General features: G+C 43.0%; 1 protein-coding gene across 2 annotated transcripts in view; it reads right to left on the bottom strand.

The window, feature by feature from the left end:
• Positions 1-1647: 1647 nt before the first annotated feature.
• Positions 1648-13641, bottom strand: part of RAB3B (RAB3B, member RAS oncogene family) — a 53999-nt gene continuing 42005 nt past the window's right edge. For both annotated transcript variants that reach the window (XM_064719717.1, XM_064719716.1), the window contains 3 exons: positions 12269-12387; positions 7067-7191; positions 1648-3527 (listed from right to left, as the gene is read on the bottom strand). In XM_064719717.1, the coding sequence (XP_064575787.1) occupies positions 3340-3527; positions 7067-7191; positions 12269-12387 (432 nt within the window). In that variant the 3' untranslated portion in view covers positions 1648-3339. The remainder of the gene's footprint in view (positions 3528-7066; positions 7192-12268; positions 12388-13641) is intronic.

The raw sequence follows: 13641 nt of genomic DNA on the forward strand, positions 1-13641 counted from the left end.
CGCCTTGGAATAGTCCAACAGCCAGCTGGCGGAAGTCAGCCTCCTGCCTTTAGCTCCTTCACCGATTGGTCAGGCTGGCTGTCGCTCAAGCCTGCAGGGACCAATCAGTTCTCGGGCCGGCTGCCGGCGGCATGGCGGGTTATGTGTGCCGCTGTTCCCGGGAAGGCGGAACGCGGCTTGTCCCGAGCAGCGCAAAGGCCGCAGCCATGGCTGCCCGACAGAAACCGCTCCTCGACCTCTGCCTGCCCCTCCGGCAGCTCCCTGCGCTCTGTGGTTCCTGGGCATCCTTTCCTCCATCCCGCTACAGTGCCCATGGGGCGGCAGCGCGAGCGCTGCTCTGCCTCTCGGCTCTGGCGCTTCCCGCCGGCGCCGCCGGGACCCTGCGCTTATCGCAGCCTCTGCACCGCTCCCGTCCCGCTCCGCTCCCCGCAGCGCCCGGCAAACGGCGGCCTTGGCTGCGGAGGAGGAGCTGAAGGCAAGAGGCCGACCCTGAGGTACAGGGGCGATCACTCAGCCTGGGTTAACTCGGCCGGGTGCCCACCTGACGCTCCAGCGCTTTGGTTCTCCACCAGATGGAAGCCAAGACCTCCCAATCCAGGGTTTCCCTGTGGCTTTTGCTGAGCGCAGCACGCTCGGTGCTGGTTTGTACAACCACAGAGAGCCGCTCCTGAGGAGCTGTCACCTCTTTCTTTTCACACCCACAACTCTCCTGCCAGGCAAACACAAGGCTCTCTTCAACCCCACATCACAAATTTCGAGTTTGCCTTCAGTGCAAGCAGGTTTATTTCCCGTGCCCTGACAAATCAGTGTCTCTCATTCTGCCATTCCCCTTACAAGTTAATACAAATAACAATTACTCCTGACTCACTGCTGGTACTGAAACCAGCTGCAGGCCATTTAAGGGAAAAAGCTTTCTCTGTATTCCTTCACAGCAAACAGAAGATTATGAGATACATCTCTGAATTAATATACATATTGTGTATCAGTCACCTGTGATGGTTCGTTATTTGAAATAAATTCTGCAGGATTTCTGCAAAAAGTATGAGGCTTCCCATGTATGCAATATCAGGCAAGGTAGAATTCCCAACTCTTTTCTCCAGACTGCCATGTAGCTACTTGCTGGTTTGTGCTGTGAAAAACAATTCTGCCCATCCCAGTTTGAAGGGTCTGGAATGCACCTGTATTCTTTAAAGAATCAAATCTGACTTGACCAGAACAACAAAACACAGTTATATATATTGTGTAGGAAAGGGAAAGGTCTTTTTTGCTAAGGGAAAAAGAGTAAGTGAAAGAAAATAATTGAAATCTCATTTCTGCTGAATCCATTGTCTTTTATCAGGGAGCTGCTGAGCTGACAAATCAATATTTGCACTGAGGTTATATCTCCACAGCTAAAAATCTGATGTGGATTCTTTTTTTATTTTATTGCTAATTATACAAGTTGCCCTATATGTTATGTTAGAACATAACACTATGCATTTATTGGCCAAATAATCCTTCTCCTCACTGTTCTAAACCTGCATAGTGATTCCAGATTGCTCGGTTCAAAGACCATCACCTGTCAAAGATCAATGTAGTTGATGGATTTTTAAAGCATTAAAAAGACTGGAGGACTCCTAACTCAATAAATGCAGCTGACACAAGCTCTCTGGCCACACCCAGTGAGTACATTTCTCTTTATTTTGCAGTTTGAGGAGTTTAGATACAACAAGCACAGTCCCAGCACTGCACAAATCACACTCTCAGCACGAGATCACACACACACCCCCAACACGTCACAGTAGAGATTCCCAAAAGCAACAGACAGAGGGATCAAGCCTTTAGCACAATGAGCTCAAACCACTCCAAAAAAAGTTGCACTTTTGTCCAGAAATTTGTGCTTTTCTTCTTAGAGCTACTACACTTTGAGACACAGCAGAAGGAAATTACAAAAGCACTCAGTGGTGTCATGATCCAACACACTACAGGGCAGTGGGCAGGCACTCCACTCCTGCTCCTGGCACCAGCAAGTCCCCCCAGTCAGACATCACAGACCAAAGGTAAAAACTTTCCAGAATTTTCCCTCTTAAGACAACCAACTTCTCTCCATGTCCACTCAGTTTTAAAATGTTGCCTCCCTTCAAAGCCACAAAAAGTTGACAGAATAACAGGATGTCTTTGCCACGTTTCATTTGCAGTTGTGTTTTATTAGTCACTCTTACTTTTCTGAAATTATACTTTGTGCTCGAATCTGAACCCAGAAAATCTAGCCCCCCACACACCCATCTAGAACAAGATTAAAAAAAATAAATCAACAACAAAATGCAGAAAGATAATCTAATAATATTGGCACAAATACCTGCCAACACTCACATTTTGGTTTGTGATATTTTTATCTCTCTCAGACAGTGCTGTTTTTCTTACATGTTTTTGCCTCCAACCAAGCATTCAGCAGCCAACTCTCCTTTTCCTTCATCCTGCAAGCTGCTGATGAGAGAAGATCCAGCCTGGAGAGGTAAAACTACAGGATACAGGGGAAAGGCTGCAGGACAGAGAGATTCTGGGCAGAGGACTGGGGACAGGAATGTGAACACAGCAACACCCCCAGCACTCTGCAAGCCGTGCTGAGAAGTTTGGAGGCAAGGGCAGCCCCTGGAAGGGCTCTCACTCCTTCCCTCAGCACCAGCCAAAGCACAGGGAAGGCAGCACAGGGATGCTGCAAGGCCTCCTCCTCCTCCTCCCCAGCCTGGCAGCTTTGATTCCTCCCTGTGTTCTTCATCTCTTTAGAGGCTTGACACAAAATCCAGCCCCTTCCTCTTCACGCTGTCAGACAGAAATGCTCTGTTTTCTGCTCCTTCCCACAAAAAAAACCTGAGGTCCATGTCTGGAGGACAGCAACAATTCTCAAAATATCTGGGGATTTATTTGTTTGTTTTATGTTTTTTAAAAAAGCATATTCTTGCTTTATAAGAGATTTCCCCCTGTCTGCTCTTAGACCTGATCCCCTCTAATTGGTTTTTGTGCTTTCTGCTGTTCTTGACAAAAACATTCTTTCTGCAATAGAGGAATTTAGAATTTTAAAATGCAACATTCTCTGTAGAAATAACATTTGCATCACTACACAATTATTATTCTTCAGTGTAACTCACATTCACACGAGGTGCACTTACAATATTTTTTTCAGATTATTAAATTATTGAATGAGGAAATATATAATATTAACACTCCAGCACATTAAACAAACATACCACTTTCCTACAACAGACACTTCTGCCTCTGGACTACATGATAATGCACCACCACAAATGAAAAGATAAAATTTAATCAGGGGACAAGGACATTTCTGAGTGTGAAAGGTCACTAGCACGAGCAGTTCTGCTGTGAAGGGGGAGGGTTGTCTGTGAGCCTCATGCTCCTTCCAGAAGTGCCCCTGGAATTGTCTGATTCTATGCTCTCTGACATCTTCTCACAGATTATATCCACCAGACGCTCAAACACCTGCCTCACGTTGATGTTTTCTTTGGCACTGGCCTCAAAATAGTCAAAACCTGGGGAAAAAGGGAACAAAATTATCAACAGAGATGAATGATCAGGATAGGTTTTAAAATATTGGTTTTTTTCAGGATTTACCTGAAGAAAATAAGACATCAGATAATCCTCAAAGCCAGTTGATTCCCACAATCTCAGAACAGTGAGCAGAAATACTTTTAAAAGTTATCAAGCTTCTTTAAGAGTGAAAAGGATACATGGGTCCTTCCCATGACCCTGGTCAGCACATCTGCAGGCAAGGGTGAACCCTGGGTAAGGGAGTCAATTCTGCCCCTTTCCTCCAGCTGGTGACCTGCAAGGTGTGGGGACACCAGCAAGGTTTGGGGACACCAACAAGGTGTGGGGACACCAGCAAGGTGTGGGGACACCAGCAAGGTGTGGGGACACCAGCAAGGTGTGCTGTTACCTGACTTGTGAGGGTTCCTCAGGGTGAGAGAGATGGACGAGAATCTTGGCTTCATGATCAGAAGGCTGGATTTATTATTTTATGATATAAAATACATTATGACTGTAGTAATAGGAATAGAGAGACAAGTTCAGAAGCTGCTAAGCTAAGAATAGAATAGGAATCTAAAAACAAGAGAGCTCTCTGTGAATCTGTCCCAGAGAAAACTCAGTCCTGTGATTGGCCCTTAAGTGCAAACATGGAACATGAGCCAATCACAGGTGCACCTGCTACATTCCACAGCAGCAGATAATGATTGTGAACATTCTTCTTCTGGGGCCTCAGCTTCCCAGAAGAGGAAAATTCCTGAAAGAAAGGATTTGTATGAAAGAATGTCCGTGACAGTGTGGGGAACCTCCCTGGGCTCCCCAGGCTCCCCCAAGCCCTGCTGCCCTCTGGCAAGAGCAGAGGTCAGAGAGAGAAACAAGATGGGGGTTGCTTTCCTTCTGCTGACCAATTTCTGTCAAAATGCTGCTTGACCCTTTAAACACTGAGCTTTTCTGATTAAAACAAACCAGAGCAGCAAGGCTGCAGTTACACCGAGCAGGGGATGGCACCAGCTCCTCCTGCTGCCACCAGGGGCTGGGGGACAAGCAGCCTGTGACAGACAGCCCAGCCCTGCCTCAGCAGCAGGAATGCCCTGAACTGGGAAGCTTTTCCTCATCTCCCTCACCCCAGGGGCCTCGAGGGCCAACCAGGCTGTTGCTTCTCTTCTGTCAGGTTATTAAATTGCCAGCAGCAAGAGCTGGGGCCCCACGGAGAGTTTATTTTGCAATAAGCTCCGTTCTTGTCGTGCTTCATTCTGGGGATACTCAGCATTGCATCATTTCCCTTTGATTCTGCCACAAACAAAGAGAAAATTGGTCTTAACTGATTAGTGTGCCAGTGCTGGCAGGCTGAGTCACCTCCATGTGGGGGATAAGTAGGTGTCCATGCCATTTGGAGCCTTTTTAAGGTTCATGGGACAAGGGGTGAAGTGATGGTGATGTTTGCTTTGTTAGCAAACAGGGAGAGCTGCCCTGCATCAGATGAGGGTTCTGTCTGCTCCACTTGCTGTTTTGATGATGAATAAAAATGTATATAAAAAGCACAGGGAATCAGAGAACTGCACTTAGATATCTGTTAGTCCAACATTGGCTTGGGTTCTGCTAAACCAATCTGTTTTGGTTCAGTTCACATTCAGGCTAACAACAATTTCTTAATCTGATTAGGGAATTATTTCAATGATGTTAATGTCACTATGCAAATTTAGATAAATATGCTGAGGGATAACCTTTATGTGAATCATTATGATGAATATTAGCACTTTAAGCAGTCAATTGCCAATTAGATTCCTCCCACATAACTCACAAAATAATTTCATATAATGCTGTACACATTAGCACAGTTACTATAAGGAAAAACTGATCTGAGCAAATCAGATCTATTTTCCAGCTCTTTTAAAAAGGGAGCTTCTTTTTGGAAGTTGGGAGGTTACAGAAGAGCAGAGCTGGGACAGCACTCCCCAAAGGCTGCTGGGCTGCTCTGCACTGGGCTGGTTCCTCCAGGGTGAGCTGGACAAGCACCAGGTCAGGGCAGCACTGGGGAATCTTCTGCAAAACAGGTTCCTATTGATGGAATCAGTTGCTATGGTAACCCTGTGTGTGTTTTGAAGTGTCCCACACCTAAAGGATTCAGATTCTAGATGCCAAGTTTGTATTGAAACAAGGAGATGAATTTTGGGAGGAGAAAAACACTGGAAGTCCAAATTGGGTTGGGAGTTCAAATAAAACTCTCCATTTGCTGCTACATTGGTCTGGGCAAAATTTCAATGACTAGCAGTGTAATTATTGCTGTGAGATGGTGGACACACACGCATCCACAACCTTCCTGAGAGTCTGCAAGCCAGGAACCAAGTTTATTCACATTCATATTTTCAAAACCAAATTAAATTCTGATGGGTAAAAAAGAGCCCATAACTGATTTTGCAAACTAACCATATCTTTGTTTGCTTTGCCAATCCTACATGTAAATATTTACTCTGACAATAACAACAATGGTCTAATTTGATATTTGCTTGTTATTTGTTTGGGATGGCAGTGCCTCAAGGCTCCAGCCATGCAGGGGACCCCTTTGTGTGTGCCATATGTAGAATTTACATTTTCAAGGCCACACTTTCAACTACAGCAATGTATGCAGTGTGTCCTGGAACTCAGTACCCCCAGTTTAACAGTTTATTGGGCACCCTCCAATTACTGTTTAAAAATTGAAGACAACACAGGATTTTATAAATTGAGGATGATGGTGATTCCTTTGGGTCTTTTGGTAAGAAGCTCTGTTCTTACACACTAAACATTTATATCCACTGTAAGGGTCTCCACTGTTACCTGAATGAAATTTTAGCAGGATTTACTTTGAATTCTTTAAAATAAAACAACAGTGTAGTTAAATTTTAACACAGAGCCCTGATTTCATATTAAAAATATCTTATAGGCTATAATAGATAATGAAAAGTGATAAATAACTTATAAACTAGTATGAGTTTACTTGGTTCTTCATTATAAAATTTTCATTGCAATCCCAGCTTCCTCTCAATGGAACTGTTTTGCTTTTTCCCACATCAATAACATAATGTCATTTTCTTACCTGGATAGAGAAGCCTACTACATTTTTAAAATATGTTTTACTTAATTCTTCAGTTCTGATGTATAAACTTCTTTCTTTTTCATTGTTTAGTTAAAAAAATGCTTCAACAAAAATCAATGTTTGCATTGATTTATAATGAGCACATGGTACTTAGAGACCTGGAGACAGAATTATGTTTATGAAAACTTTTTCTTGTTTCATTCTGCTGAGCTAATAAAAGCTTTTTTATTCAGATAAACTTTATCTTCCTTCCACCTCTAGACACCACCTTTATAAACACAGCAACACTACAAGTATTCTACCAGGTATTCTTGGCCTACTGAGCCAAAAACAGGTGAAATATGAACCTAGAATATACCACATTTTAGTTGTGGGACCATTCCTGAAGTATTACTGCTGTACAAACTGAAAGGAGCAGAGTATAAAGAAGCAGAGGAAGAAAGGTGGAAAGAAAAGCTTTGCATGTACCCAGCTGATCTGCCAGATGTTTCCCCTTCTCCACAGGAACAATCCTGTCATCCTCCATGTCACATTTGTTTCCAACCAGGATCACTTGTGCATTGTCCCAGGAGTAAGTCTTGATTTGTGTGGCCCTACAGGAGGTCAAAAGAGATTGTTACATTCCATCAGCTGTGCCAAAACACAATCCTGTATTAAATATGAAAACAAATATATTAATGACACCATCAACATCCCCAGGCTATGTTAGTTAAGGACAAATGAGCAGGCTTACACACAAAGCAAGGATGCGGCCTGTGTAATTCACAGCACTGCTCCATTTTAGCACTCCTTAACTTTGTGTGACAACAAAGTTTCTTGCTAAGCCTTTGCAAGGGTTTTAAAGATCACAAGATACAGATAAAAAACTGAATCAAGTGATTTTTGAAGATTAAGGACAAAAAAGGCATTTTGTAAAGCTTATTCTCCTTTGGGTCTCATCTGTCAGAGCAACAACAATCAATTACAGCTCTTAAGGATATTGTCCCATAAAGAAAGCCATACAGCAGATGCACACTTCATGCTGGATTTACAACTCCACATATAAGACAGAACAACAATAATTCTCTCATTTTCTGCAGCACATTTTGCTGTAGAGTTTTAGGAACACCATAAGAACAGCTGGAAGTATCAAGGTGTCTTTGATCAAACAGGAGAACTTCATGGAGACTGAAAATCACATAGAAACAACTGCAAAGGAGAAAGAGAAATTTACCAAACTGGGAAGATACGAGATCAGAGCAAGGCTCTGTGAGCTAACAGAACCCAGCAGGACTAAGGGACACCTAGGGCTGGCAGGAGCAGCTGCAATGCCAGACCAACACGAATTTCAGTGGCACAGGGGTGCAGAGCACGGGAGCTTGGCCAGGAGCACTCAGGGGAACTTGGAGCCTCTCAAGCTTTCTGTGGCTCATGTGCTGAAACTGGAGTGGAGCTCACTGTGGATCCCAGGATCTGACCTTACATTTGGCCTTTTTAGAGATTTTCCATGACAAAAGAGAATATTCTTTTTGTGCATCCTGAGGGGCCAATCCCCTCCCACCATCCTTGGTGTCCCAGAGCCAGCAGCAGAACATTATTAGCTCGGTAGCATCCACTTTTATCCAACTTTTCAGACCCACACAACCTATTTTATCTCCACCAAGTCAGCTCTGTCTTTGAAGGTTCCCTCCTCCCCAAGGCTATGCCAGAAGCCACACATTCCTCTCCTCCTTCCTCCTCCACTCCCTAACTCACCTTCCCACTCTCTGCCCCACCACCACTCCAGGCAGGACACTGCAGTTTCAGGCAAATCTGCCATTTCCCAGGAGAGCCAGGAATCCACTCAAATTTTACTTCTGTGGAAGTTTCCTTGAACTCCCTTAACAATAAAGCACTTGATTCCTTCTCTTTTGAATGAGCAGCAGCCTCCAGCTCTGATCTACTAATGACAATTTTTAATTAGTCTGAGTTGCTTACTTGCTTTTTTCCATGGAAAGCAGCCAGCTGTGTTACTCACAGGTACCAGGGAAAAGGGGGCATTTCATTGTGCAACTTGGCTTGGAGTGCCCTGGAGAACAGGAACCTCAGCCAAGCCCAGCCCCACAGTGCAACATGCAAAAATAAGCAAAGACTGTGTGCAATGAAACTTCTTACTCTCCCCGGTGTCCTCCTGGAGAGGATCTCACTCCAATCCCAATTTTAGCTCCTCCAGTCTCACCTTTTTCAGTGTCTCCATGTAGATAAGTCCTGTGAGAGCTAATATGGATCTGTGGTGAGTTTTTGTGGGACTCTGGGGTTTCTCAAGGCTCATCAGAGAAGGGGTGACTGCAGAAATCAGCCAGAAGCCCAGGGAGATGAAATCTCCCCAGTCTCCCTCCATAAGCAACAGAGAGAAATAAACACCCCAAGTCCAACTTCAGACTAAAAGCAGGCTTCTCTTCTGACTCACAGTTCAGCCTCTGGATTCATTCCAGCCCCTGGCATCCTATAGGGACACCCTGCCAAATCTTAACTATTTACACAGAATTACTTAAAAAATAAAAAAGAAACAAACAGGATGAAGGATCTGCCAAAGAACTGCATTCTTCTCCTTGTTTTGAACAAATTAGTGGAAAACCTCTTACAGAACACCAATCTTTATTCTTCTTAGGAATAAAAAACAACCAAAAAAGTTATGAAGAACAAATAAAAGAAACCCTGATGTCCATACAAAATGAAAGGCAGAAAATTTCCAGATGCTTTTGGAAAGATAAATGAACAATAACAAGGCTTGTGTGATGGAGCTGTTTCAACAACCATCAGGGCAGCCTAATATACACACTGGGAGAAACACATTTCTGTGACACAATAAAATGCTGTGCCTTGTTTGTGCTGAATTCCCCACATTAACAATAAAGCACAAACATTGTGCTTCATTCTTAGAAGAAAAATAATCTCAGGTTCACAGTTACATGGAGGTATCAACAACTCAGTTTGGGTTAAAGATAAATAATGCTGATGATTTGTGAACCCAGATGTCACTTGTATCTAAGTTAAATTTTACCAATTTTTATTTCCCTTCTATGAAATTGTCTAGATTGTCCAAAGCACAGCTTCCATAATATTTTGTATTTACTTTACAGTTTCAAGTACTGAGTATATTTTAGCTCCATTGCAGTTTCAAACAAGGTATAAACAACTGATTTATCCACACACAAAACTATCAACCCAACATCAAATAACAGCTACCAAAGAAGACTACAAAAAAAAATTCTAGAAACTGAGCTGAAAGCTATGAAAGCTCATTTAACCCTTTCACTCACCCTACAGGAAAGACATATTCAAAGGAAATTATTCCTTATTTTCAAATATCAATTAAAACCAATCTTTGTGTTTGACTATTTATATTTTTTCTTGTAAAATAACCTGACTGAACTCTTGCCACACTGCAGTAAGGAAAATCACTCAGGCTTAATATTTTAAGGTTTCTCATACAATGTGTTGTACATTTTCCAGTGAACAAGAGAACAAGTCATATTCCAGGTATTCCTAAATGCATTTAAATGGCGTCTCCTTCTCAGTGGTTTTAAGATCATCATCATTAATTGGGGTGATTCATGTGAATGAAGGAAAGACTCTGCTTTGCATTCATATTCTGCTTGGAGAGTTTGTCTAAATACTGATATTTAGATATTTAGATATTTAGCCATGATGCTCTCACTCAGGAGAGAAATTGCCTTTACTTGGTTTAGGAGAGGTGTGAGTGACACAAAGCAAACCAGGATTCTCTTCAGGACATCCCCCCACAGGAAGAGTGAGGGCAGTAAAAGGTGTCCCAGGGAAGAAATCATTTGGCAGACTGGGAGGAATATTCTCATTTCCCTTGTGGATAGGTGAGGCCCAATCAGGAGGCTGCTAAAACAGTCATGTGCCAATGATCCAGAGATGGAGATAAAGGAGCTCATGCAGTAAACACCTTAATTTTCGACATAGAGTACAATTCCTGACTAAAGATCTATCCAGTGGAATAAGTTTTCATAATCATAACTGTATCATGCAGAATGGTGGGGGAAAAAAATCCTACTTGCTATGCTGGAAAACAATAGAGCAGCACCAGCACCAGCCAAAAGCTTTTTCCTCCATTTCTGGTGCCTTTGGAAGTTTAGGAAGCAATTTTACAGACTGGGGGAGAACCATCTCCTGCTGCAATAGCCACTAGAGGACTCTGCTGGCCCAGGGATGCTGGCTTGGCTGCAGTCCTCATCTCTCCATTGCACAGGCTTCAGGAAGGAAGGAAATGGTCCTTTTTATCCATCCCACTACCTCACTTGGGATCAGAACCTTAAAGCTTGGTGGAAAGATTCCTGACATACAGAGCAAAAACACCCTGATGGTTCACCTCTGTCCTTTGGCTGACAAGGTGCCCTCAGCAAAGATTTTCCTGTAGCTCCTGTGGCACAGGAAGACATGAAGTCAGACAGACAGAGCTGACCTTTCCCAATTCTTATTCTCACACCAGTGCCTTTGGAACAGACCTCAGACTACTTTTAATATAAAGCTTCAGGTTAAACTTCACCTGTGCAAACTTTAAAATAGTAGCAGCTCAGAGATGGAGATTTGGTAAATTTTGGGTAACTTAAGACTGGTAAGAGCAGAACCAACATACAGACAGGTAGATGAACTGTGTGGTCATAGGGATCTTGTTTCACCAGGGAAACAAGCTGGAAATATTTACAGTTTAGTGAACAGCTCACATGCCTGCACTCCTATGGAAAACATCCCTGTGCAGACACTTGCAGAAAAAGCTTCATCAGAGCAAAACTTGATGGATGAAACCGGTTTTGGAAAACCTTTGTGTTTCTAACAAAAAAAAAAAATGTATTCCTCAACCACAAGCTGCTGCTCAGGATGGGGCTGCAGATCATTGGGGGTTGAGGTACTGGGGATGGGGGGTGAAGGTGGAGACTGCATCTTGGATGTGACCTTCATGAAATAACAAAAACTGGGCAGCTTTGGAGGAAACACAAATCACCTGAAACAGCAAACCAGCTTTTGAGTCACAGCCTGGCTTAGGGGATCCAGAATAGGTGTTCAGAAAGCCAGGCTGAGCCAGATGCTAGGAGCCAGAGCCACAGCCAGGATGTCACATGCTCCAGAGGGCCACTGAGATCCCTGCAAATCAATCTGCCTCAGGAGATCACATTAACCACTGCACTGCCCTCCTCTGCACCGTGACCACTGCTATCTGCAGTAATGAGCACCAGCAAAGCAGCAGCAATGATTGCAAGACATTTCAGTGGAGCCACAGGGCACTACTGAGGAGAAACACAGCCCTTCCCCAACTCCTGAGATGTGAGTTGAACAACCACTGTTAATTTAATCTCTATTTTTAGCAGCGTAGCCAGAAATCTTATAAACTCAAAAAAAGCATGAAAGGATTAATTTCTTCACCATAAATTGAAACTTTTAAAAGTAACAAATACTATAGTATGCAACAATATATGAATTACAACCTTTTCATTAAAATGAAGCTGTAGAAGTTTTTCTAAGGAATGTTTATAAAACAAATTATTTAGGTGAAGAAGAAAGAGCATGGAGGTGATGGCAATGGAGAGTGGGATGTCTCATGTTCTCAACAAACAATTGTGGGGAGAGAATTGGCCAAAACCCAAACAAACCCAACATTACCAACAGTGTTTCAGTATTTCCTACCAGTCCTGCACAGCATTGAAGGAGTCCTCACTGGTGATATCATACATGAGCACAAAGCCCATGGCCCCTCGGTAGTAGGCTGTAGTGATGGTCCTGTACCTTTCTTGTCCAGCTGTATCCTGCAACAGAAAGGAACATTTAGGCTTTAAGATTTCAGTTCTCAGAAGCAAAAACTGTAATTAGGTTCTATATCTAAAATAAGACAACCACTCTTTGTTATTTTACATTTTAAAATTCTCAGTTGCTCCCAACTGAAATGAACTCTACTTACATTTTAGCATTAATTAGTCTTTTGCATCAACCATGATTTGTTAAATGCATTTTGACACATGTACTATTAAAAAAATACCAAAGATGTCAACCCTTTAATTGCTCTTCTCTGCCTCAGCTGCAATGCAATAATAAAATGTTAGCAGAGTTCACTGAAAACTGACACTTCAAAGCAGAGGCAAAATAACCAGTCCAGGACTGTTCCAGGCAGAAAACATTCACATGTTGCAATTCAGTGTCACGGTCAGGGAAATGTCCTTGAGGAAGATGCTGGGGGTGACTCCCTTTCTTGCCTCAGGTTAGACACAAAAATTAAAGATTTGATGCAATCAACATTATTGTAGAAAGTGAAATTAATGTGGAATATCCTAATCACAGAGTCTGAGGTGCACATACTGATATGAGATCTATTAATCCTGTTCTGTTGGTTCATCTTAATTCTGTTTACCCCCAGAGTTCCTGCAGAGCTCCTCCACCTGCAGTTGTCATTTCTGTGTTCAGCTGGGCAGCACAAAGGTGAACTCTGGCATATGCAACAGAAGAATTCTGAAAGACTTGTGACAGCTAGAAAACATGTCAACTACCATCTGTTGGACGCCAGTAGCACTTTTCCTTTACATTTTGCAAGCTTATTTTTAAACTGAGGAATATTTCTACACCAGAACTGCAGTCCTACAGCCCAATCCATTCCCTCCAGACCTGCCTTCTGAACCAAGGAGAGAAGTCATGTGCCGATTGTGTCTCTCACCCTGAAGGTCTTTTGAACACATTTCATCCTTCTTTGGGCAAATGGCAGCTCTGTGAAACACCTGCAGGGAGGCAAAAGGCTTTGCCTTCAAACTGAGTGCTCAGTATGAGGTGTCAAGTTATAGTTACTGTGATGGGTTAGTTCTGAAATGAACCATCCTTCAGTCCCCCAAAACCCACACTGAATAAAGCATTGCTGCCACTGGTTTAAAATGGGATTAAAGCTCTAAGTAAAAAGACCCAAAAGGACTTTACAACCATGTAACTAGTTGAAGAGTAAAATAAATCCACATAGAGCACTCTTGCAGGAGTAGAGATCAGACACAGCACATCACCAGAGCCCCAGGAGACAGTGG

The sequence above is a fragment of the Zonotrichia leucophrys genome, chromosome 8 (genome assembly GCF_028769735.1).
Source record: "Zonotrichia leucophrys gambelii isolate GWCS_2022_RI chromosome 8, RI_Zleu_2.0, whole genome shotgun sequence".
Taxonomy (NCBI): Eukaryota; Metazoa; Chordata; class Aves; order Passeriformes; family Passerellidae; genus Zonotrichia; species Zonotrichia leucophrys.